Source organism: Alligator mississippiensis, chromosome 16, assembly GCF_030867095.1.
Source record: "Alligator mississippiensis isolate rAllMis1 chromosome 16, rAllMis1, whole genome shotgun sequence".
NCBI classification, from domain to species: domain Eukaryota; kingdom Metazoa; phylum Chordata; order Crocodylia; family Alligatoridae; genus Alligator; species Alligator mississippiensis.
The window spans coordinates 12,240,602-12,266,366 of NC_081839.1; the positions used below are offsets into that span (position 1 = coordinate 12,240,602).

Genomic DNA, 25,765 nt, shown 5'->3' on the forward strand with positions numbered 1-25,765 from the left:
AGTTTCCAGCATTTATCTTGCAAGAGTTACTGGCAAGAAACTCCCAAGAAATACTGGTCAGTGGAGATTGGCACCATTTTCAAGCCACACGGCAGTACTATGGCTGCCTTTCAAGTAGAACTCCTTGAGTGATATGGCCAGCAGCACTAGGTTCTGTCAGTATAACTGGTTTGCAAATACCTCCTTATCCTTGTCCACACAAGTGAACTGTCACAAGCTGGGATATGTCATAGTCAGGGTCAAAGGGGTTGTACTGCACAGTTATTTTGCACTGCCGATAGTGGACCTGTGACATGCTCTTTTGTGATGCCTGCAAGCTGCTAGAGGAAGAGGCAATATTGCCTCTACTGAAGCTACTCTGCTGCATTTAGAAACAGTGGTTGACAGGCTGAGGGTGCAGTCATATAAAACTGAACTGTTCCAAAACATCATTGATTGGGAACCAGTTTATATTTGTGACTGAAGTGCTGTGGCTCTGATGCCAGGGGGAGTGCTTGCTCCCATGCTTTGTGGAGTCCTAAAAGTGGATATATGGATAAGAGTGTCTTCACTTTTCTGCTTTCCTTCTCTCCAAAGTGTATAAAAATATGGATGGATCTTTAAATGCAGGCATGGTTGTAACTGGTTACTATTGTCATATTTGCAGATGTGGGCATAAGTCTTTATTTTGCAAAGGTTTTATTTGGTCCTCTTTGTAATGACACTTAAGGAAGGGACCAGACTTTTATTTACTGGTATCTTTCCCCCTCAACTTCTGATTTATGGTTTTAAAATGGAAGACAAACTGCTGCTGGAGGGAAAGGTGGAGAATGGGACAGTTGCCTAATTTAAATTTACATTTGTTTCTAATGTACTGCTTTCCTCTGTTTTGTATATAGCAGTTCCCCAAGTCCTGATGAAAGCTTTCATAATCTGGACAGGTAGTTATGCTCCAGAGGAAAAGTCTATTAACTGGTTTTGTGCGTCAGTAAATAGCAAACTGCATCTGTGCGCATACTTCTTGTCTTGCAGTTTTATGTAAATAACCCCCAAAATAAACTTTAAAATGTTGTTCAGCTAATAATATTTCAGAATCGCTGGCAGAGTCTGCAGCAGCCTATACCAAAGCAACTGCAAGGAAATGTTTGTTGGAGAAGGTAGAAGTGATCACTGGGGAAGAAGCAGAGAGTAATGTGTTACAGGTAAGAAATTGGTCAAGTACAGGTGAGCTTTAGTTTTGTGGTGATTTGCATGATGATCCAGCTGTATTAATTCAATTATGGTTAGTTGTTGCTTTTAATTTCCCATGCGAGTTCTTGCAATTCAACACCAGGCTACTGTCTTTGAAATTTGTTTTCATATGATGTATAACTGAGCCACATCTCTTGAAATCCTTACCACTATGAATCTTAAACAGGACTTGAATTTATTTATTATTCTATTAAATTATGAATAGATTTCGAGTTGGCCAATTCAGACTTTTTTCAGAGAATTTTAATTTGTATGTTTCTTTTTGTCTGCCACCCAAGTGTTTTCCCCTCTCTGACAAATGCACACTTTACTGTGTTACTATAGCTTTTATAAATGTTAAGGCTAATGGTGACACTACTCTAATCTCATGAATAACATAGACCATATAACACCATACAAATTATTACAGCCAGCCTGTAACTTCTGTTTGTGTTGGACCATCTTTTGGAAAGAAATCTAGCCTTGATTTAAAGATTCCAAGTACAGTAAAAGCTGTGCTATCCAGCATCTTACAAGCTGGCATGCTGTACTAACTGGCATGCCAGCTTGTAAGATAGTGAAACCAGACATGCCCACCGCGGCACTTCTGGTTTCTCAGAGTCCCCACGGCCCAGGGGCATAACAGGCTGTGCGGGGCCCACCTCCCTGTCCCGCAGGGCCCGGAGGATGGGCGGCAATGCAGTGGGAGGGGTGGCTATGGGGCGTCCCTCCGCCCCTCCCGCCACAGACACGGTGGGAGAAGCGGCAGCTGGGGCCGCTCAATTAACTTGGCATGTTTTGTTATCTGGCATCCTCCATTCCCAGGGGATGCCAGGTAACAGAGCTTTTACTGTAATTAGGTAGGGGTGCACAGAGAGATTTTTGAGGCCGACACCAATAGCTGATTTTTAAGGAGGCATATCAGCCAAAACTGATCTGTTTTTTTGATAAGCAGCCTGACAGCTTGAAGAGCAATGGTAAGTCTGTTGTGGTGAAGGGGCATGGTGGGGGCAGATCAAGGCCCCTGCAATGAGGGAGGGAATGGGACTAGGGCAGGCGCTACCTAGCTGGGGTGGGGCAGGGCATGGGACAGAGCTGTGGCTTGTCCAGGGGGCACAGGAAGTGAGGGGGGTAGCTTCCCCTGCTGCATGTACCCAAGGAGGGCATGGGGGGGCTGTGTCCCTGGATCTGCGTGCAGGGCAGGGCAGGCTCCAGTTCTGGGCTGGGGCTGCTCTAGGCTCTTCCCGGGGGGGTGGGGGCTAGGCTGGACTGTGGTTGGGCCAGTGGTGGCGGCTCGGGGGGGAGGGGTGGCTGCAGCCACCCCAAAATTTGCCATAGCCCCCCAATCTTCTTCCTAGTACTGCCACCACCCACCCAAGAAGAGCCTGGTACAGCCCTGGCCCCAGCCTGCAGTGGCAGCCCATCCTGCTGGGCCCCATGCAGATCCGGGGGCACACCCCCGCCCCTCCCCCTGTGCTCTCCCAGGGTGTGCGCAGCAGCGAGAACTGCCCCCCTCCCCCCCCCCCCCCAAATGCCCCCTGGAAAAGCTGTGGCTCCATTCTGCGCCCTGCCCCAGTCCCACTCCCTCCCTTACCATGGGGGCCTTGATCTGCCCCCACCACACCCCTTCCCTTCCCTTCCCTTCCCTTCCCTTCCCTTCCCTTCCACCTCAACAGACCTACTAGCTGCACACAGCTCTCCACGTGTTCCTTGCCGCCTACAGCTGTGCATATGCACGGGCCGTTTATCAGCCACATCGGGCTGATTTCCGACAGTCAATTTTCTTTATATCAGTGCTGATCTGATATCCGACCGATGTATCAGTGCACCTGTAGTAATAGGAATATGATAGATTCTCCATGTAAATTGCTTCAGTGGCAGTTATCCTCAGTTAAATGTTGCCTTCTTTGCTAGACTGAAGCTATTGATTTATCAGTAATTTCTCCATTCATGTCCATTGAGAGCCTGACTATTAGTTTATCTTTCCTTAAGTTTAGATTGAGCTGCTTAAGTTTCTCACTAATCATATGTTTTTCCAACCTAGAATAATTTTTTTTTAACTCTGAAGTCCATCTTATTTTTCACCATCCTTTTGTGAAGCAAGGACATCAGAACTAGATTTGATACTTTAGTAATCTGTAGTCTCACTAATGCTACACACACGGGTAATACTATCATTTTACTTCTTGATACTCTTACTTACATATCCAAGATTGCACTTGCCCTTAGTGTATTAGCAGCTACTACCATATTCAAGTAGCTTATTTATTGTTAACTCCCAGGTCCTTTTCAGTGTCACAGAATTTAAAAAGTTTTCTTTCCTAGAAGTATGGTGCATCTTTGCTCCTTAATGTACAAACTTACAGTTGGCTCTATTAATTGCATTTTAAGTGAGTCATCTTGTTAAATATTCCTGATTTTTTTTTTTTTTTTTTTCCTGTAGAACTGTCTTTTTCCCATTGTTATTGACTGTTCCATCAATCTATTATCCACCATTTCTGTGAAGGCTGACTTTTATATTTTCCTCCAGATAACTTATAAAGATACTAAATAGCAGTATCCCTTTTGGATGGGACCTTACTAGTAAGTCCCTCATGTTTTAGCTGTTCCTTGTTTACAGTTACTTTTTGAAGTTATCACTTAGTCAATTTATGATCTTTTAAAGGTAGAGTGCATTATTTTGTCTAGTGCAAAAATTTTAGTCTTGAAACCCATTATGATTGGATTTATGTGAATCAGACATTTGTGGTAGATAGTCACCATGGCCAAGTCTCCTGACAAACTTGTGATGTCATAAATCAGGGCTGTCAGACTTTATTTGAACCTGCTTGCTGGATCTGACCTGTAGGGCTTTTCATGGTCCAGACCACAGGTGGTGGCTTGTTGGTGCGAGTCTGGAACCCAGGGGGTGGACATTCCTGCCACTCCCCCCAGCACCCAACACATGCAACTTTTGTTTTGCTGCTTGTTTGAGTTGCCAGCAGCAACTAAAGAACCTGAATTTGGTGGTAGAGGAAAGAAGGTGGGTGGGGAGGCAAACTTCAGCATTTACTGCCCGAGTTCCAAAATCCTGCCAGTGCAGCAGCTCTGGCAACTGTGACAGCTGTATTTTAATGTTGCACAGACCATATTCAGCCAGTGAGGTACCATTTGGACATCCCTTCTATAAATATTTTACATTATTTGTGGGGAAGAATTGGGGAGGAGGAGAATAAGACTGGGGGCTGGCGGAAGAAAGGAAAAAAAGGCATACATAAAGCTCCTGGTATGTGTTGGAGAGACAAATAAGCGGTACACAGAACACCCTCCATTTTTATAGTTGTTCAGGATGGAGGTGAACATGCTCCCATTTCCTGAAGTAATGGCTAAACGGTGTAAGAAGTTCCTACGATAGGAGGGAATGAGAGGGTGGGACAACTCTTGAAGAACATAGAGAAATGAAAAAGCTATGAAGTGTGCAGTTACTTCCCCCTTAGTTCATAAAGCACAGTATTAAGTATTAGTAATGTTACTTTATTTTCTTTGTCTGGTTGCATCCTGTTATAACTGTTCCTTGACTTTTGGTTGGGTTCAGTGTCAAACTAACCAACCTATAATGGACTCTGTTCCATTTAACTTTTTAAAAATATCTGGATATTGTACATTTTCGACCACCCAGTAATCTGGGTAGGACTTCCCACTATTTCAACATCTGTAAGGAATCCATATAAATAGAGTTCATCACCCAATTATTTTAAACTCTTTGGCTGCTTAAAAAAAAAAAAGTGGCACTTTAAACTCAGTGCATCCCCACACTGAGATCAGTGCATGCCTAGAAGAGGCAGCGCATTAATTTGACGTGGCTTGCTTGATGTTTGTATTGATCAGTTACTTCACTGGGGCTTTTCTGGGGCTCTTATCTAATAGCTGATTGAATAAGCTTTAGCTAAAAGCACCAAAAAGCCCCACTGAAGTGCTTGATCTATACAGACGCTGCAGAGCTGGATTGAAGTAATGTGTTGTTTCTTCTGATAAAGAGCATTTTTTGTGGATTTAGATGTCTGCAAGCAGCTTTAGATGCAAGTTGGGTGCTCTTGCATCTCAGAATGATTTGAAAATATTTGACATCTTGTCTCAGGATAGAAAAAATGTCCTTGTATCATTCAATTTATTTCCAAATGCAGAACAAAAATTTGAACACATCTGCTTTTTGGTCATCAGTGTCAGAATTTGAATTTTTCATTACTAGTGTATATAGATCACTGTCTCGCTCTTCTTAATTCTACTGGCTGTGGATTTCTTTATTTTTTTTTCATTGATGCATTCAGCTTGTCTTATCAGTGTCTCAGGACACTAGGAGTGAACTTACTCTGTCCACAAAGATTTGCTGATTCCATCAAATTTCAAAATGTACACAGTTCTTACAACCTTTAGCACCTACAAGTCAGTTTTAATACTGTAAATGATAAAATAAGAGCTGAAATTGGTGAATTGTGCAGAAATTAACAAGTCTATGCTGAAGCTATTTTACAAACCAAACCAATTTTTTTATGTCTGCCTTTATTAAAATAACAAAATTGCATCCTAAAGAAGTGCCTCAAGTTAGTTTGCTTCATTGTTCCCCTGCTTCCAGTGTGTGGCACATCCTGATACCAAGCTTTGCAAAGATCATGTGTGTTCAGAAAGCTTCTTGGGCTGTGTGGAGCTTATCTTTGTATGATCAGTAGCAGGTGGACCATTTATCTTACAAGTTTGCCTCTTGCATCTAGTGAACAACCAAAAGGTATTCAGACCAGGGACTGTAGCAACAATCGTTTTCTGGTTAGAAGTTGCAAACAACAAACCCTTTTGCTTTTGAATGAAGAAAGAATTAAAAAGAAGGCATTAGAGATATTTAAATTAGAAATGTACTGTAAATTTTCATGGGGTAGTTGATTTTTGGAACAGCTTATTTAGGTAGTATATTGGTAGTATATATTAGGTAGTTATTTAGGTAGTATATTTATAAAGTAGATTGTTTTCACTTTGTGTTTAATATATTCAGTATCATCAGAAAACATTTGCTGTAGGTCATATAGAAGGTATGGAGTTGATATAGAAATTGGTCAGTGGTGATGTATGGCCTATGTTACCATGAGGTCAGACTAGATGACTGCAGTGGTTTCTTCCATAAATCTAATTTTTTCTTTCCTTTGACGCTAATAATAGTCTGATCTACTTTTTATGAAGAAAGCCCACTCTGGGTGCATCTCAACTGGATAGTCTCCACCCAGTATTTTTAAGAAACTTTTAACTTGCCCAAAAATTGTTTTCAGGTTAATTCAGCCAAAAGCTGATCCAGCTCAAATGCCCAGCCCATCTGGATCCAGAGTAATTTTGGGGAAAGAAACAACAGTAGTGGTGTGGATGGATAATGGCCTGCTGTCAATTGATGCAGGGTAGATATCCATTCTTTCTGCTGGAGCTCTTTGTATTCTTTGATACACTAATAACATACCACTGTCCTCCCAGAGGGTGATGATTGGATCAAGAGGAATGTGCTTAAGTTGCAGCTGCAAGTTGAAATAGTGAGACATCAGACTCAGCTGCAAACACACATTACAAGTGAAAAATTTAAACACCTTTTGCAACTTTCCAAAGGGCTACCTGTTCAAACAAGTAATCCCTATTGAAATGTTCCAGATGTGGCTGAAGCATTCAAAAATAATACTCTTTAAATTAGATACTATTTTGGAGCATTTCACTTGTTACATCTTCACGAAGGACTGTAGGAGAGTGGGACCCCTGCCAGAGCCAGGCAAACTGCCCTCCACCCAACTCAGGGAGCCCCTCAACCTATCCACTCAGCTGAAGGAGAGGTAGGGGGGAGATTCTGTTACTATGTATATTTTGTGATTAGTTAAACATTACATTGAATATCTTCAGCAAGGAAGCATTTCTTTATGTTGCAGATTCAATGCAAATTGTTTGTGTTTGATAAGAATTCTCAGTCTTGGGTGGAAAGAGGTAGAGGACTTCTAAGACTCAATGATATGGCATCAACGGATGATGGGACGTTACAATCTCGGCTGGGTAAGACGAGAGCTATGTCATAACCACAGGATGCTTCCTTGTTAGTTGGTATCATTCATTTTGGGTTACTGTGGTTTTTTTTTTTAATTATAGTAGGTCAGGAAGGAATAAAATTGAAGTGCAGGGGAAAGCCTTACAGGCCTTCCACACTTGATTTAATTGGTAGATTTTTTTTTTTTTTAAAGCAAAGAGGGGACCCTATTACAGACTTCTTGTATCAATTAGCAAAATGCTGTTTATACCACTGCATGAAGTACTTCTGTTTGAATACTAGTTCCTTTTATATGCAAGTTGTATGCATAAACTGAACTGTAGGTAGGTAGCAGTTTACATAACATCATGTACACTTACTTTCTTAACCACATAATATTTATCTTTACGAAAGTGCATCTCTGTGGTTTTGATTTTTATTAGAAACCTCTTCTCACAGGTTCCCTTCTGGCTTTTAGAGATAAGGTAAAGGTTTAGGGTATAAACTATCGTACTCATTTCTACAATTTAGTAGCATGAATAGCTAAATAAGAAATGAAATATGCTTGATACCAGTCCACAACATGGTAGAAGAAATCAAGACCTGTCTGGTAGGTGTCATCTTATTGGTTTTCCCACCTGCATATTTTGTGGTAAGTCAGTAATGAGGTGTATGTTACAAATATAGCTAGTTAAAGTTGCTAATATGTGTGCAGTGTTGGGCTGTGACTACTGGGGTGGGGGAGAGAGAGAGCTACTTAAAGTTGTGTTTCTCTCCATCATGTGAAATGCATGTTAATGTCACCATTGTTTTAAAAAAGTATGTTTACTGGGCCCAACTCACAGGTTTTTGGTCAAACAAGGCACTAATCTGCACCAGTCTGAGATTACCTGTTAGAATTGACTATGTTGAGCTATGTTGAGCAATGTAATGTAATGATCTTATATTCGCTAAGGACTGGACTTCTCCATAACTAATCTGTGATGTATTAATAGAGGCCAGCACAGCTGTTGTCCCATGTGTGTTTTTGAAAACTTTAATGAAGTACAGTGCATCTAATTTTTCTAGGAATGCTTTTTCTGTGTTCTCCCCTAGGTCCTTTCTTATTACTAGTTTTGATACCATAAACATTCTGTATGAACAGAAAACTCTTCTGTTTAAGAACTCTCTTTTCAGAACTTTTTTCTTTAATCTGAACTTTCTACTGTGTGCCTAAATATCCATTTTTGTCTTCTGCTAACTTTGGATGTTACTTCTAGTAATGCGGACTCAGGGGAGTCTCAGGTTAATCTTGAACACCAAGCTCTGGGCCCAGATGCAGATTGATAAAGCCAGTGAAAAAAGTATCCGAATCACAGCCATGGATACAGAGGACCAGGGTGTCAAAGTTTTTCTTATATCGGTGAGTACTCTTCTTTGTTTATCTTCTACCTTCCTTTCAAAAGAGTGTTTGCTTAAATTGTTATGGAGGAAACTTTTCCATCAATAAAACAATTAACAAAGTTATTGTTTTCATGAGCTTTCATAGGAAGGATATAAGGGGGTAGGATTAGAGGGAAAAATAAAATGTACCCCTTGGAATCATGAAATCCAATCACAGGATGCTCTTACTGTAAGAGTAGTGTAAAATCGAAACTGGTTCATCCATCAAAGAAAGTACAGGCCAAGCAAATATGGTTTGGACATTTTGATAAGCTACTAAAAATTCTTAATTCATATAAATGTATCAAAGTTCCTCTAGCCTTTATCAATACTTGAACTTAATGACCTGAGGCATAGAGCTATATTGGGCTATATTTTATACTTGTTTTGGGTAGAGTAGCTGCGAGTGTGGGAGACCCCACACTTGTCATAAGACCTGAAGCAAATAGTGTATGTTCTCCAAGGCATGAAAAAAAATTGTTTGAGATAATAGTTAAATGAATTATTTACAGAGAAATGAGTACTGGTTATTGTGGCCGAGGAAGATTGGGAAGAGACGGTAGAAATTCAGTTGATAATCTAGAAATTGTTGTTTCCTTTTAAAATCTAGTAACATACATTGAGCTTTAAAGTTCCATGGTAGTGTTCCTGTTCTCCGCAGCAGGATTACTTGGAGGCTATTGTATGTGGTAGAAATAATATAATATTAGAATTATTATAAACCAGGCCTGTGCGAAGTGGCTAGTATTTGCTTTGGATTCGGCTGATTCGGGGGACAGTGATTTGATTTGGTGATTTGAATCACTGTCGTGAATCAATTCGGCTGAATATGATTCAGCTGCTGCCAAATTGCTGAATCAGCCAGGCCTAGCCTGCCCCAGCTGCTAGCACTTAAAGTCCTGACTCAGCAGGTGCTGCCATGCAGGGTTGCGATCCCTGCTGCCCCCCACTGCCCCACACTGCACGGGGGGCTCTGCCATGAGCCCCCGGCCCTCCCCCGCTGCCTCAGCCCCCCCCTCCCCCCGAAATGGCTGCCCTGCCTGCTGTGGCTCTGGCCCTTTTAAGAAAAAAAAAAAGAAAAAAAACCCATACTTGCCATTCTTGCCAGCAGGGGTGATCCCCGTGCCACGTGGGGGGCACTGTACAATGCCCCTGAAGCCCCGAGGCCACTGCAGGAGTGGAGAGTCCTGAGGCTCTTCTTGGGTTTCTTCTTAAAGGGCTAGTGCTGCATTGGGTGGGACAACTGTGGTGGGGCTGGGGGGCTCGTGCAGACCCCCCCCATACACAGTGGGGGGGCAGCAGGGATCATGCTGCCCCCCCCCTCCCCCCAGCAGCACCCGGTGAGCACTGGGGTTTTCTTTAAAGGGCTGGGAACTGAGGCAGGTGGGGCAGCCACAGGGGGTGGGCTGGGGGCTGGCAGGCGGCCCCCCATGGTCCCCTCCCCCTGCCCCACATTCCCTGCCCCTAGTACTTACCAGCTCAGAGTCGGCTGCAGCTCCATGCTGCAGCCACCCAGGACTGCCCGAATCATCAAAGCTCTCTGAATCTTTTCCAAAGATCTGGAGAGCTTTGAATCAATTCAAACCTTTTAATTGGTCCTCTGATTCGATTCGGTGGCCAAATCTCCAAATCTGAATCGGGCCAAATCTTCTCCGAATCGAATCACCACCCAAAGCTTCGCACAGCCCTATTATAAACTCCTAGAGCGTTGTAATGAAATCAGCAAAAGAAAATGGCAACTCAGTAATTTATTAGAATTTTGAATACATTAAAACTGAATAGAGGAAAGTTGGTTTTGATTTATTTAGGCCATGGATAGATATGCATTGAAATGCTCTGAATCCTGTACTTAGCCACACTCATAGTTAAAAATTTCTTTCTAATTTTTAACACATTTCTTTTCTTGTCCCGTCACTTGTGGACACTGTGTAGACCAGTGATTCTCAGCTCAGCCTCCTTTGCTTCTCTGAGAGAGGCACGTGGGGCAGGTAGAACTATCCTCAGGACCTCTGTTTGGAGGAGAAGCATGCGGGGCCATCCAGGAAGGGTTGTGGTGGGAACAAGCACTCCTGCCTGCTTTAGGCTTATCTGGCTGCACAAGGCAAGTGAGGCAGTTCCTCCTGATTTGTGGCAGCAACAGCAGCACCAAGTTGAGAAACACTGAGGTAAACTGAGGCAGTGCAACAGTGGCTCTCAACTAGGGTGCCATGAAATTAAAAAAGAAAAAAGGTTATGGAGAGATTGCCCAAGGGTGCATCTCTACAACAGAAACACATTGCCTGTTGTCCCACCCATTGATGTTGCGGGACAATGAGTGATGTGTTATTCACCCAGTGAAGCTGATCAGTTGTGCCAGGACATGTGTGCCTTAGACAAGCTTTCAGGCACAAAATTCCTATCCTCAGATATCATATCCCCTAGCTGTCTCTTTTTCTCCAAGATAAATAAGCCTAGTATGTTCTACCTTTCCTTGTATGTCATGTTCTCTAGACCTGTCCTGTATTCAAACAAAATAATCAGGTAAGTATTTGAAAAAAATGTGTATCTTGAGTATATTGACTGCATATCTAGAAAGATTGTGTGGGATTCTCTTTAAAACTGGAGACTTCCTGTAATCTTAAATTTATCAGAATAAGATTGTGCTCATTCAGGGTGTGGCAGGGGGACAGGGCAAGGATTTGGAACTCCCCCCCCTTTTTTTTTTTTTTTTTTGTTCCTGCTATCTATCTCTGTCAGTCTTTCAGGAGGAGGAGGAGGATGTCATATAGCTCCTTCTGAAATCAGTTATTCCCCTAGTTAGCCAGAGGAAGTTGATAGAGATCATCACAAAGTGCATCTTTCTCTCCAGAAACTGAATATGCCCAACCCCTTGACACCTACAGTCTGTCAGTAAATCTCTGACTTAGTACCAGCCCTACTGCTTCTGAAATTTATGACATGAAATTGCAAAGCAGTGAAGTTTGACAGGACTCTGGTTTTTTTCCCCACTATATAAGGGACTGCCTATTAAACCATTCTAAATGGATTTGTTTGATGTTTTAATAATCCGTAGGCAAGTTCTAAAGATACAGGACAGCTGTATGCTGCATTACACCATCGGATCTTGGCTCTGCGGAGTAGAGTGGAACAAGAGCAGGAAGCCAAGAGCACAGCACCTGAACCAGAAGTATCACAGTCAAATGAGGAAGATAGTGATGATGATGATGTCATTACTCCTTCAGGATCAGCTGGAAGTGGTAAGCAAGAAAATATACAAATGTTTCTAGTTTTTTGTACTGATTTCACTTTGTTCTTAAATCAAGCAAACTGTCTGCCCTTTCCATTAATATGCGGAGAGACAAACTTGCCTGCTCTCCTAACTACTTAGTTACTCACGAGTTACTTGTGACTTAAGTAGGAGTCCATTTCATGCACTGTGCTTATGGTCAGAACTATTTAGTTCCATTATCCTAGTAGAAAACTTCATATTTGTCCCATATTTCTAGAACTCTTGAAAAACTTCTCAGCATAGTTTGGCACAAAGTTTCCAATGGGATTCTGTCCTGGTTACAGAATTATTCATCTCTGTCTTTTTTTTCTATTTTTGATACTTGCTGTTGAGTTTTAACGGCTTCATGAGGTATTATTTCTGTTTCCAACCTCTCAGTTTTGACCTTACTAAAATACTTCCCACTTTCCATGGTTTCCAACTGGCTGAACACCAAACTTGACTGCAGGAAAAATGTTGGCAGCTCAGTGGCCATGTAAAGACTAGTCGGGGTATAGGAGAATATGGAGAAAAGGGACTGAGAGCAGTCTCTATTGTGCAGGGAATTGTGTAGGGGGGAATGTAAGAGAACTGGAGGCCAGTGAGGAGCAAGGGTGTGCTGCCAAGAAAAGGTCATCAAGATTTTGAATAGAACAATCCTGGCTTCCCATGGCTACTTTTACTACTGCCAATTCTGCATCCCACTTTACAGCAGGAAATAGCGAGGGGCAGATAATGACTAGCAATGGCTGGTTTTTAAATGGCAGCTCCACTTTGAGACTGGTAAGGCAACAGATAAAGGAAGTCTCTTGTGCTGCAGCTGGGAGGACAGGGCAGGAGAGGTACAATTTCTTAGACCTTGATCTAGGAAATTCTTTATTCTTATCTGTCATAGTGAACTTCTAAGACTGGAACTCATCTGTATGCTTCTGAGGTGGGGCCCTCTGGCATGTAGATAAGAGGCAGACCTGCAGCTTCCAATTTTCTTTCTCTAGTTCTACATCTGCAAATGGTGACTACTTGTTTTAGAGATGAAATAGATACTTCTGTAACCAAGCTTCATTCTTTGTTTCAGGTCCTAATGATGAAGGAGATGGGCAGAATGTTGGCAGCACATAGCTGTGAGCTTGTCTGCTTGCAAGGCTGCTGTGAACATATTCTTGCAGGCACCTTTCTGGATAACCCAAGCCAGCTATTGTTACAGGCAGCGTTGAAACCGCCAGGACTTAGGAACCGTGCATCCCTGTTCAGTTGGTTTGGTTTTTAGGTCCGGATCAGTAGAGTCCACAAACAAAAGCAGACTTGGAAACTGCCTGAATGTGGTTTGGGATATGAAAGCTCATCATATTGATGAGCAGAAAAATAACATTTCCCCTCTTCCTTGTAATTGAAATGGCACATTACAGCTTGTCACAGCTTTTTCATTGGGACCTTTGGACTGTTTCTTCAGTAGTTCATGTCTTGCAGGCCTCTAAGACGGAACTTTTCAGCACGGTTCCAACTTGAATACTTCTTTCATAACCTCTGCCACCCTCTCCTCTTTTTCAGTTCCTGCCACCTGCAGAGAAGCTGTGCTCACCTCTGTTCTTGTGCTCAGTGACCGCCCTTTTGGGTTTATTCTCTTGGATAGCAAATGGGGCAGCTTGCATTTATTTTTATTTTTATTTTATTTTTTACTTTAAATCCCCGTGTAGTTTGTGGACCCTGTTGTCCCTTGTCTGGTGGGTCCATATGCAGAGGTAAAACAAATGTTGTGGCTCAACAGGAAACCCTTTTATTGAGTTAAGAGACTTTTTAAAGTCCACTGGACATTTTGCTAATAACTCCTTTCTTCTTCCCTTCAAGTTCCAATATTATTTGGGGATTTATATTGTGGTGATACTTTTTATTTTAGTTTTTCAATAAGATGCTCTTGTGTGTTGAGAAAGTGAAACTATTGTTTTGTACTGTTCTTTTCTGTTACTATTTAAGGGAGAGCTAAGCCACTATATATAATAGATGTTGCATACAAATTTTCTTAGTAAATTTATGTTCTTGTAGCTACGATAAAGCTTAGGCAGTATACCAGTCATACCTTCAGAACAGCTGACTAGGAAATAGCTGTTTTGCCTTTGAAATAATAAAGTGGGCTCATTTGGTAAGTTTGGGTCAACCATTAAAATAGACTGATATACACACACAAAGCATTCTTGAGTATTGGCTTGATTCAGCAAGCTGCTTAAGCACTTGCCTAACTTAAAGCTTATGAGTAAACCTGAATAGTTATATTGGCCTCAACGGGACTAAAGTTAGGTCCATTCTTAAGTGCTTTGCTGAATTGGGGGCCTAAATTCGTAAATCATTTTCTAACCCATCTTTTTTCCCACTTTTTTTCCTTTTAAGTTATGCAGCATGAAAGATGAACTATATTGCCAGTTTTTATTAGTTTGGGCCGAAAGACCCATCCCACTCAGCCAAATAAAGGCAAGAAAATGGCGCTGTCAGTAATTCTGAAGGGTTCCTATTTTAAACACAACTCATTTTGTTTTGGCCACTGTTTGACCTTTTGAGCCTCTTCTGTAAAACTCCCAAGAACTTTTTATTAACTGATTTGATATTCTCAAAATTACCCAGAAAAATTGGACTTGTATAGCCAGTGAAGAGTAATTTTGTAGCCACTTTCCTGTGTGTATCCCCTTTTATTTTTTCTTTATAAATGAATCCCTTGATGGTGATCTTTTGGTTTGCTTACCACTTTTGTACAAACTTAGTTTCAAGTTTGGAAGAACGAAAATGCATCTAAAAATGAAATATGAGGAAGAAAACTTTTTAATGCTGCCAATGTTGAAAATTAAAACCTGAGTTGTAGCACACAAGCAAGTTGAATACTGTTCAAATTGCACAGGAGCCCTTCTTGCTTTTATATAAATGAAAAAAAGATACGTATATAGTTAGGAGTCCAGAACCCATTTAGCTTCTCTTTGTATTTTTTCTGTTGCCCAACTGTTGCTAGAGATTAATTGCTTATTTTCCTGACTGCTCATAAAAGGATCCCTTCAGTTACTTGTTTTGGGAGTGGAAAGGGCTCATGATTAGCTGTGCCATTGCATTTGTGACCCCTCTGGACTGTCTGCTCATGCAGTCTCTGAATTTGTTTTTTCTCTATGGAGGGAGTTGTGCTTTTTGCCATGCACAATCCAGTTGAGGTGCAGTTTTTCATGCTGCTCAGTAACAGAAATTTGGCAGATTTCTACTCGCCCACAAGTGTTTTTTCTGCACCGTGAATTTTGGAACCTTTTGGTTGTGCATCACGTAATCTGCATATTTTGGACCTTTTTACATTGATATTCAGAGGAATTTAAACAACTCTTTTCAAACAAACTTTTGATGTAAAGCTTCTCATTTTCAGTCTAAAGGTTATTAAAAAGTTGATAAAGGGTCTTTGTCAGCAGGGCCTAATTGTGGAAAACCAGGTGTGTTCTAGTTGCAGGCTCCATTCCTTTCAGACGTGTGTATGTGTGTGCGTGTGTGTGTGTACAGTACCACTTCCTGGTGCTTCACCTTCATGTGAAATTGACAAGGCATCAAGATTGAGAAGAATGGAGTAGACATGCTTGTTTCTTGGGGTATAGTGGTGTTACCCAATTACCCACAGAAGTAATTTTTAATCTGGTAGCTATTTACTGGTCAAATTTGATTCCAGCTGGAAGCCTTGCATATATGTTTATAGTAAAGAAGAAAATATTTCATATTTATCCAAAACATGATGGTCTATAAACAATTAATTAATTGGCCAGAAGTTAATTTCAAGCCCTGTCCAGCAAGATGTAGTTAAGCCAGAGCTGAATTTTATTACACTTTCTGCTTTAAGCCTTAGTAAACTAGTGACAAGTAAAACCAGATAATGCCCATGTGTTTTGAAAGATTTCTGTAAGATTGTCATATCAAATGTATTTGGGAGTTACATTAAAACTTTTAACAAAAAACAGGCTTTGTGTCGTGTTCTATGCTTAGCAATGAGTGTTGGGAAGAAAGAAATTTGTTTTCTTGTGGTAGTGTTTTTTTTTCTTTCTCCTATATTTTGGTCACAGTCTCCAAGTACCATATATGTATTGGTGATATCACTTGCTTGAGATGACCTGCATAATTAATTCTAGGTGCTGCCCCCTCATGAATTCAGGATGCGTGTCGGTGGTAGGGGTTAATGATGGCTGTGTTAACCCCTGCTCCCTAATGTCACTTCTTTGATGGCGGCATCTGTACCCAGCCCACAGCGACCCCCATCGTCTGAATCCAGCTCCAGGGCACTGAGTGAGTTTGATATTACTGATTTAAGAAAAGAGGTACACAAATGTTTTTAGGTTTATTTTCAGTAATATAAAGATGTGAAAACATCTTTTGGGGCAGGGGTTGTCAATCAGGGGTACATGTATCCCTAGGGGTACTTGGAAAGGTCACGGGGTATGCAAGGCTCTTATCCGGGGGAGGGGCACCAGTCCTGCTCAGCGCACCGTGGCACCTCCCTGCCCTCCACTCTAGCTCACTCTCCTGATTGGCTTCTGGGCTGCCTCCTTTGGCCAATAGCTGAGGGTGAGGAGGTGCCTCTCTGCAGACAGACATGGGGCGGTGGGGCGGGGGGTTTGCATGTGGCGGCAGCTGCTGCCACCCTGTGCTGTCCCTTTCCAGGAGAAGGGCCGGGGTGGGGCAAGGGCATCGGTACCTCTCTGGGCCGCACAGGCACCACACAGCTGGCCAGACATTGTGGGGGGCAGGGGCTTGCACATGGCTGGCTGCAATTGCACGCCATCCATCAGCAGCTAATGAAGCCGCACGTGCAGCCACCACCACCAAAAAGGGTACACTAGTTTAAAAAGGTTGAAAACCCCTGTTTTGGAGGGTAGGGAGAAAAACACCGCTTCAATTTGGGCTTTCTTTTATTTCTGTCCTTATCTGGAAGGGTGATTTTGGTTCACTGCTGTTCTGTTACTACTTCCTCTCTTAAGCCACATCCAGATGAGCACAGATGTGTGGTATGTGGTACCCTAGACCCATCTGCAATGCCACACACCGCACATGCAAGCTGCACTGCTACTTTTGCAGTGCAGGGGGTGGTTTTGATGGGATCCTGGGGTAAAAAAATACCCATGCTAAAAAAAAGTGGGTGGTGCATGTGGCAGCAATGTATACCACCCAAAACCAGAGAATTGCTGGCTGGAGCCATGCTTCAGCTGCTGACCAGGTTCCCAGCTGCAGGAGTACCACTGCTGCAGCTCCCCAAGGACCCCAGGTAAGGCGGCTGGGGCCAGCAGAGTCGCTGGCCCCAGCCTTCCCTTACCCCACCCAGGATAACCTACTGTGCACCAGAGCACATGTGCTTGTATCACATGTGAAATGTCCGCACTCATCTGGACATGGCTGTACTGCTCAAATTTTAAAACAATTTATCAGTAGAATATAGGGCAATGAATTGTAGTAGTATGTTTCTTCTGTCCCTTTTGATTGTACTATTGACACCATTGTGTGACCTTGGGTGAGTAACTTGATCTTTCTGGGACTCCCATCTATATGACCTTCGAAGGATTCTGAGGTTTTTAGAAGAATTAAACTTCATTTAACAGACACAGTAGTTACAACATATATAATTGTAAATGCAAATTTTAAATCCAGGCACCTGCATAATCCCATTATAGAAAAAGAGAAGAAATGAAAGCTAATTCAGCACTTTGCTGTTATGATAGAACCGTTATAGTAAGTAGGACTGTGTAAGGGCTCTAGAATTTAGTAGCCAGTTAATTACACTAGTCTTAGATTGAGTCAACAAAAGAGAAGCCCTGTTGTGGACCCTAAACAATCCAAGTTATTTAGTCAAGGAAGAAGAAATTCCTAGACGGAGATGCATCTGCATGAGCCTATACTGATACAGATTTAAGTTTATAGCACAGCCTTGTAGCGTGCGTCCAGTTGAGTGTTCACGTGTGGCTTGTGCTGCAGACCACATGCATTTCACATGCAGGCGTTAACCACACTGCAGATTTGCAGCTCAGCAGGTTTTTTTGATACTGGGAAATCCTGGTGTCAAAAAACCCTGTGCCAGAAAAAAGTGGAGCAGTGCATGTGGCTGCAGTGTGTGCTGCCCAGAACCAGAGCCTGACCAGCCAGGCTCCGTCTGCCTAGATTGTCACTGCTGGAGACCTGGGAGGCCCCCAGGACCCCAGGTAGGGCTGATGGGGCCAGCCTGTGCTGGGGCCAGCCTCTCCTACCCCACCTGGGAAAGCTTTGCCACATGCTAGAAGGGGTGTTCCCTGGGGACAACTAGCAGTGGCACAAATATGTGCCACTGCTGTTTGTCCTTGGGGAACAAATGTTCCTGCTCATGGGGATGCACCCTTAGGCAGCAGCTTTCATCCCCTTCCTTTTTGAAGCCACTGCTAATGTATAGTTGTCCATACCCACTGGGAATGTATTGCTGTCACTGAATGTCCCATTTTAGGGCACAGCCTCTATCTAAACTTTTCTTCCTGGACTAAAGAACGTGAACTTGGAGTTTGCTGCTGCTAGTGTCCATTACAGAGGCAGGCAATTATTTCGGGCGGAAGGGCGCTTACTGAGTTTCAGCAAGCTGCTGAGGGCTGCATGGGTAGCCCTGCCCCTTGACAGGTGCCCTGTCCCCTGGTTGCCATCTTGGAGCCAAAAGTTCCCCCCCAACCTCTGACCTTTGCCACTGGAAGTCCCTCCCCTTGCCCCTGGCAGTGTTCCTTTGGGGAAGAGGGTTTGCCATGTTAGGGAAAAAACCAAAAACAAATTGTATACTTAAAATCAAGCACCCATAATAATATATTTTAATTTAATTAAAAAAAAGTTCTGATTTGTGTGCATTTGTGCTGTATATGTAGAAGTGATTTGCATAATAGCTGCAAAATGCGGTCTTGTATATTGTGTGGGGTGTGCAGTGGGGGAGGGAGGTGTGGGTGGGTGTGAGGTTTGTGGGAAGCTGTGGGTGGGTGGGAATGGGGGTTTGTAGGGATGTGTGGATGTACTTGTGGGTATGGTATTGTGGGTGTGGGAGCCACGGGATGCAGAACAGCCAGCGGGTATGCAGGAAAGTGGGGAAAGTGGCGGCAGAGAGTAGAGGTGAGTGGAGTGGAGGGTCTGTGCTGGTGTCCTGCCCAGCCAGCACTGGTGGAGCCCAGAGTAGGGTGGCAGGAGTGCAAGGCATGGGTTGGCAGGGGTCCATGAAGCTGGACTGGGCTGCCAGCAGGGAGAGAGAGGACCTGGCCAACAGCTTGGTAGCTTTGGGCCAGCTGCAGTGTAATTTGGCTTCCTGCTCCTTCCTGCCTGGGGAGGTGGAGTGGCCCTTGTGGTGCCCCTCAGTGTGGAGGAGGACAAGGTGGGCTCGGCCACCGCCGTGTCACCCATGCCAGCGGTGGTGCTTGTTGTGCCACACGAGGGAGTGGCTGCTGCTGCCGTGGTGCTTTCAGCATGCCTGGCTGCCTCACTCGGCTTACTTGCACGGCTGCTGCTGCCAGCCCTGCACCTGCTGCTGTTTCTGGCTGCCACAGGCACCATGGCCTGGTGCAGGGACGGTGCTGAGCACAAACAACCGCGGGTAAGTGGTGCTCGGGCTCAGGTTTTATGGCAGGAACGCGGCAGCAGGAGCAGCATGACTTCATCGCCCAGTGGCAGCCGCACATCATCACAGCAGCAAGGTGGAGTGGCCTTTGCAGTGCTCCTTGTGGCTGCTAGTGTGGTTGTGGTAGCCGCAGTGGAGGAGGTGGGCTGCAGTGCTCTCACCACACTGGGCTGCTGAGCTCTGCCTCCCTGCGTGACTGCTGCTGCAGCAGCAGGCGACTGCCACCGGGCGATGAAACCAGGCTTCTCCTGCTGCCGTGTCCCTGCTGTGAGCCTGAGCGCCACTTACCTGTGGCCACTTGTGCTCGGTGCTGTCCTCTTCAGCATTTCCCTTACCTCGTCTGGATAAGGCACAGCCCTTTTGAAGACAGTCTTCAATGTGCAATATATTTTACTGAACTTCAGGAAAAATCAGCTCTACACCAGAAAGCTCCTCTCAGCCTCTGGACTATGAAGTTACCAGCACTCCTTATTTCATTGTCCCATTCAGCCTCACTCAGAGGGAAATTTTCTCCCTCTTGTTCCTGTCCCTTGGTTCATTTTGCCCCTTGCCTCCCCTGTCTACTTTTCTTCCTTCAGTAATTCCTGAGCTCATCTGACAAATGCTCAACCATTAAAATTATCAACTTTAATGATAACTTAGTATCATTAAACACTTAGTGTCCTAAATTGGCTCTAGGCAGATTAATGCAAGAAGGGGGAGTTCTCAAATATCAATCACTGTTTTACGCTGGCTGCAGCCTCTGGAAGATGTCTGCACTTGTTGACCTTGATCACATGGGAAGCAGAGATTTTGCAGAATCTATTTTGCCATGTGGACAGCTTTAATACATGGTAGATCTGTAGGTGGAACGTGTCACCAAGGTTGTACTCATCCCTAACAGCTGCTCTGCACTTAGCAATGCTGAATAGCCAGTGAAGAAGACATTTTCCAAATGAGAGTGCAGGAAAAATGCCAGGGGAACCAAACCTAGTTTGATGGAGGCCATGGTGATTGATGTGCCTATTCCCAGGAAAGCCAAAGCTTTGAGTGGTATGTGGTATTGTTTTGTTTTTTTTAATTAAAACAAAAACAAAATAAAACAACCCCCCCCCCTCCAAAAAATGGCAGTGTGAAGGGTTTTGACAGGTGTGTGGGGCTCTATTACAATTTGCAGCTCTGGTTGTAATTGCAAGCAGGAGGTACAGGCTGGAACCTTGGACCAGTAAATACCCAGTTACTCCATATAAAGTGGAATAGTTTCAGCAGGAGTAATTTGAGAGCCCTTCCCCTGCTTCTAACCCTAATTTTCTATGATTCTATGTGCCCCCTTCCCCCCCCCCATGCCTGAGGAACACCCAAGTACCCTAGTGGTTTAGGCTACTCTCCTGTGGTGTGAGAAGAATTAGTTCAAATCATGTAATTGGATCCTAGGCTTCTACCTCTTCTAACATCCCAGGTGAATGTTTATACAACTTGCTTCTTAAATACAAGTAGAATGAGCTTATAATCATGACCACCTTTGCCTGTGCTTTAAAAACATACCCAGTGCCACACTGAGTCAGACCACAGAACTATCTGGCCCAGTATCTTGTATTTCTCAAGGGTAGGAAGTAAATGCCAACAGGAAGGGTACGTATGCAGGGTGTGTCAAGAATGACATGATTCACTGCCCCTGTTCCCTCACTGCTTCCAGTATCAAGGCCCAGGACATCCTAGTATGTAGCTTAGACCTTTAACCATAGTATCTAGTGCCCACTGATGGATCCATCCCGCATGAATGTCTGACCCCTTTTTTAACCTCGTTAAATTATCAGCTGCTACAATAGAGCCTTAGATTCGTAGATGCTAGTGTCAGAAGGGACCTCCAATGATCTAGTCTGACCCCCTGCCAGTGGCAGGAAAAAGTGGGGTCATGTGACCCCAGCCAGGTGCTTGTCAAGTCTCCTTTTGAAGACCCCCAAGGTAGGGTAGAGCTCTACCTCCCTTGGAAGCCTATTCCAGATTCTGGCAAGCCTAACCATGAAGAAGTTCTTTCTGATGTCCAACCTAAATCTACTCTCTATCAGCTTGTGGCTGTTGTTTCTGGTAATTCCAAAGGTTGCTCTGGTAAACAGAATTTTGTATACTGCCACAAGATTCCCCCCCCTCAGCCTTCTCTTACAGAGGCTGAAAAGGGCCAGGTCCCTCAGCCTTTCTTCATAAGGCCTTCCCTGCAGGCCTCTTAACCATATGAGTGGCCCTCCTATGGACCCTCTCAAGGTTGTCCACATCCTTGAATTGCGGTGCTCATAAATGGATGAAGTACTTTAGCTGCAGCCTGACCAGTGCCTAATAGAGGGGGAGGATCACCTCCCTGGACCTATTAATGATGCACCTATTAATGCATGACAAAGTGCGGTTAGCTCTGCTAATTACTGTGTCACATTGACAACTCATATTCATCTTGGAGTTGACAACAACTCCAAGATCTCTTTCCACTGCTGCGCTGCTGAGAAGGTCATTGCAAGTGTCCTTGTTGAACTGCATCCTATTGTTCTCTGCCCACTTCTCTAACCTGTCCTGGTCTGCCTGGATTTGGTTTCTTCCCATCTGTATGTTTGCTTTGCCCCATAGTTTGGTGTCATCTGCGAATTTGGACAGAGTGCTTTCCACGCCCTCATCCAGGCTGCTGATGAAAATATTGAACAGCACCGACCCAAGGACCGAGCCTTGAGGGACCCCACTGCCTACATCTTTTGAGGTGGATACTGACCCACCCACCACCACTCTCTGGGTATGACCCTTACGCCAATTTGCCACCCACATGACTGTAATCGTCTATGGGACAGCCGTTCAATTTGTTTATAAGAATAAGATGGGGTACTGTGTCAAAGGCCACCTTAACGTCCAAGTAGATGACCTCTACCTTGACTCCTGCATCTAAGCTTTGAGTGACCTGGTCATAGAAAGAAACAAGATGAGTCAGGCAGGATCTATCTGCTATGAACCTGTGCTGGTTGCCTTTCAGCATTGTATTACCTGCTGGACTTCTACAAATGTGATCTTTGATGATTTTTTTCAAGGGTTTTCCCAAAGATAGAGGTAAGACTGATTAACTGCTCTGTAGATAACCAGATCATCCTTCCTTCCCTTCTTGAAAATAGGGACCACAATTGGCCCTTTTCCAGTCCTCTGGGACCTCACCTGAGCACCACGAGTGCTCAAACAGCTGTGCCAGTGGTTCTGCTATGACACTAATTCTTTCAGCACCCCGGATGGAGCTCGTCTGGTCTCGCTGATTTAAACACATCTAGCCTGTCCAGGTGTCTTGTTACTAGGTTGGCGCTGAGTTAGGGGGCTGGTGTTTCCCTCCTTCTGTCAGTAATGCATTTGGGAGATTTGTCTACAACAGAATTCAAGAATACAGAGGCAAAAAACTCACTGAAGAGCTCTGGTTTGTCCCTCCTATCTGTCACCAACTGCCTTTGTCTTGTAGGAGTCCTGTGCTGCTATGCTAGAGATATGCCCCAGAGACTGCCCAGGGTGCATCTCTACAAAAGGGGAACCCCAGCTCCCTGCACTTTGAGATGCACTCTGAGCAGTCCCCAAGGTGCATTTGTTGTCCTGCAGGATCAGGCCCCTGCCCAATGCAGGGCAACAGGCAACGTGCATTTTGTTCAATGAAGCGGAGCAGCTGTGGCAGGATACGTTTGCCACAGCTGATCCACTTCATTAATAACATTTGTTTATACCAGGGGCGGGCAATTATTTTGGGTGGAAGGCTGCTTACTGAGTTTTGGCAAGCTATTGGCCACATGGGTAGGTCTGCCCCTTGACAGGTGTCCTACCCCCTGGTCAACATCTTGTGACTGGAAGTCCCACACCCCCTGACCTTTGCCATAAGTCCCTCCCTTTGCCCCAGGAAGTACTCCTTTCAGAAAGTGGTTTGGCCATCTCGGTATCAGAAAATTACCAAATTCTGTTCTAAAAAGCAAACATCCATAACATTCATTCGATTTAAAAAAAAAATTGTCCTGATTTACATGCGTTTGTGTAGCGTACAGAGATGATTGCACAATAGCTTAAAATGAAGTCTTACTCTTGTATATTGTTGGGGGGGTGGAGAGCATGGGGGGGTGGGTATAGGTTTGTAGGGGTGTGGAAGCATGTGGGTGTGTTGTATGTGGATATATTGGGGTTAGGTGGGTATGGGGTTTGTTGGGGGTAAATGTGGGAGGCTGTGTGTGGGGCCATATTTTGCCCACCCCTGACCCAACCCGTGCTATTCCCCAGTGATTTCTGTCACCAACATGAGGCTCCAGTCCTTCAAGAAGCACTTGGATAGTTGATCTTATGTCATTCAATGCTGAGGGACATCCCACCTCTCTTGGAGACACTGAGCATGGTGCATCCTTGGCCTTGATGGGTGCCTTGAGTATTGTAATTCCCATTCTCCTCCAGCCTTCTTTAAATACCTTGTTTTTATTTTGCAGTGTTTTTGGTTAATAAAAGGTTTTGTGTTGTATAGTGTTGCTACCTTTACATATCCCCAAGCCTTTTTCCTCTCAATGTAGACATGCCTCTATCATTTAAAAGGAGAGACCTAGCTTACTGCTCCCCAACCATCTGCACAGTGCATTAGTGTCCAAGCTGTTGACCACCACAACTCCCCCTTGTCAAGGACCCAACAAAAGTTGGTTTTGGGCTTGCAATATTTGATTAAAGGCTTGGCTACATGTATAACAAAACACCAGCGACCACCTTTCTTCCTGCCTTGTCACCTCCTGTGCTACATCCCACAGGCTCTAGCAGTGGTTTTCCTGGGTCCCCCTCACAAATATGCTGGAGGGACAGGATCACAGTTCAGAAGGACCTTGATAGATTGGAAAGCTGGTCTAAAGTCAAAAGGATGAAGTTCAATGCTGATAAATGCAAGGTGCTACATTGTGGAAAGAATAATCAAAACAAGAAATACAAGGTGGGTGATACCTGCCTGGATGACAGCACTGCACAGAAAGATCTAGGAGTCTTGGTGAATCACAGACACAATATAAATCTGCAGTGTGACAAGGCTACACAAAACAGCAAATGTGATTTTTGGGCTGCATCACTAGGAAAATTTGGTGTAAAATACATCATGTGAGAGTCCTTTACTTGGTACCAGTTAGGCCTCCTCAGTTGGATCCAGATCCATGTGGTTTGTGGCACTGCAAGCATCTTTGCAGCACCCCAAATGAGTTGCACATTAATTGGTGCCTGGTGCTGCTAATTTGCATTGTTGGGACAGTGAGGCAGTGGAACAAACTGCCTAGGGAGTTGTGGAATCTGCATAATTGGAAGTGTTCAAGAAGAGGTTGGCTAAGCATTAGCCAGGGAAGATCTAGGCATAGCTATGCCTGAAGTGCTCTGTGAATAGCAAGAGATAGATTGCTGGGTGGTAATAAGAACTCTGCCAGCTAAAGCAGGTGGTATTGGAGAGGACCATGATTAGTAGCGGGAGAAAAGCCGGTTGTGAAGCTTTGCTTCAATTATGAAAGATGATGAAAGGAGCCAGGATAAGTTTATGGCGATTATACAGAAAGAGTCTGGCTGTCCAGTAAGAGGGTGTGATGCGTGGAGTTATGCTTGCTATCCCCAGGTTGCAGAACAGAATGGAGGGTATTCTGGTTTTCCCCAAGCTTCTGGGCTTTCCTGATTGCTACAGTGGGGTTTGGCTGGAGGTTTTCCCCCTTCTATTGCTACAGGTGTCTGGTGGGGAAGGAGGGGTTCCACCTTCCTCAAAAGCATTGGGTATCGGCTGCAGCCAAGGCTGGAGACTTTGACTGGGATGTGCCAATGCTTCTGCTGGGACTAAACTCAAGATTCCTGGTTAGGTGGTCTTATCCCTCCACTCAGGGTCAGACCTATTGCCAAATCTGGGATTAGGAAGGAATTTTTCCCCCTGGTAATACTGCTTTGGATTATACGAGGTTTTTCTTTGCTTTAGTGGTGGGGGAGGAGAGGGAAGGAACAGAAGTGAATCTCTTCCTCTTCCTTGAATCTCTTAAGTATATTTTAATAACCTTGCAGGAGCAGGACACTGGCTGCCATTGCCCCCCTCCCACTTTACCCATAGCAGGCTAAGGTGTTCTTTCAAAATGTAGGCGTCTTAAGGCAACATGTCTTGTAGTTGTGTGATGGGATTGATTTTTTGGAAATAGATTAGACAAGCCTTTGTATAGGATGGTTTAGATAGGGATGATCCTGTCTTGAGCAGGTGGTTGGACGGGATCACTTCCAGAGGTCCCTTTCAGCC

General features: G+C 44.1%; 1 protein-coding gene across 4 annotated transcripts in view; it reads left to right on the forward strand.

Moving 5' to 3' along the window:
• The window catches only part of RANBP3 (RAN binding protein 3), a 130,751-nt gene extending 114,871 nt beyond the window's left edge, over positions 1 to 15,880 (forward strand). For 2 of the 4 annotated variants that reach the window (XM_014599838.3, XM_014599841.3), the window contains 5 exons: positions 1,057 to 1,181; positions 7,140 to 7,260; positions 8,491 to 8,633; positions 11,706 to 11,889; positions 12,976 to 15,879. In XM_014599838.3, the coding sequence (XP_014455324.1) occupies positions 1,057 to 1,181; positions 7,140 to 7,260; positions 8,491 to 8,633; positions 11,706 to 11,889; positions 12,976 to 13,019 (617 nt within the window). In that variant the 3' untranslated portion in view covers positions 13,020 to 15,879. Of the gene's footprint in view, positions 1 to 1,056; positions 1,182 to 7,139; positions 7,261 to 8,490; positions 8,634 to 11,705; positions 11,890 to 12,975 lie in introns of all 4 variants that reach the window. The other 2 variants (XM_059719621.1, XM_059719622.1) reach the window with 2 other exon arrangements.
• The last annotated feature ends 9,885 nt before the right edge of the window (positions 15,881 to 25,765 follow it).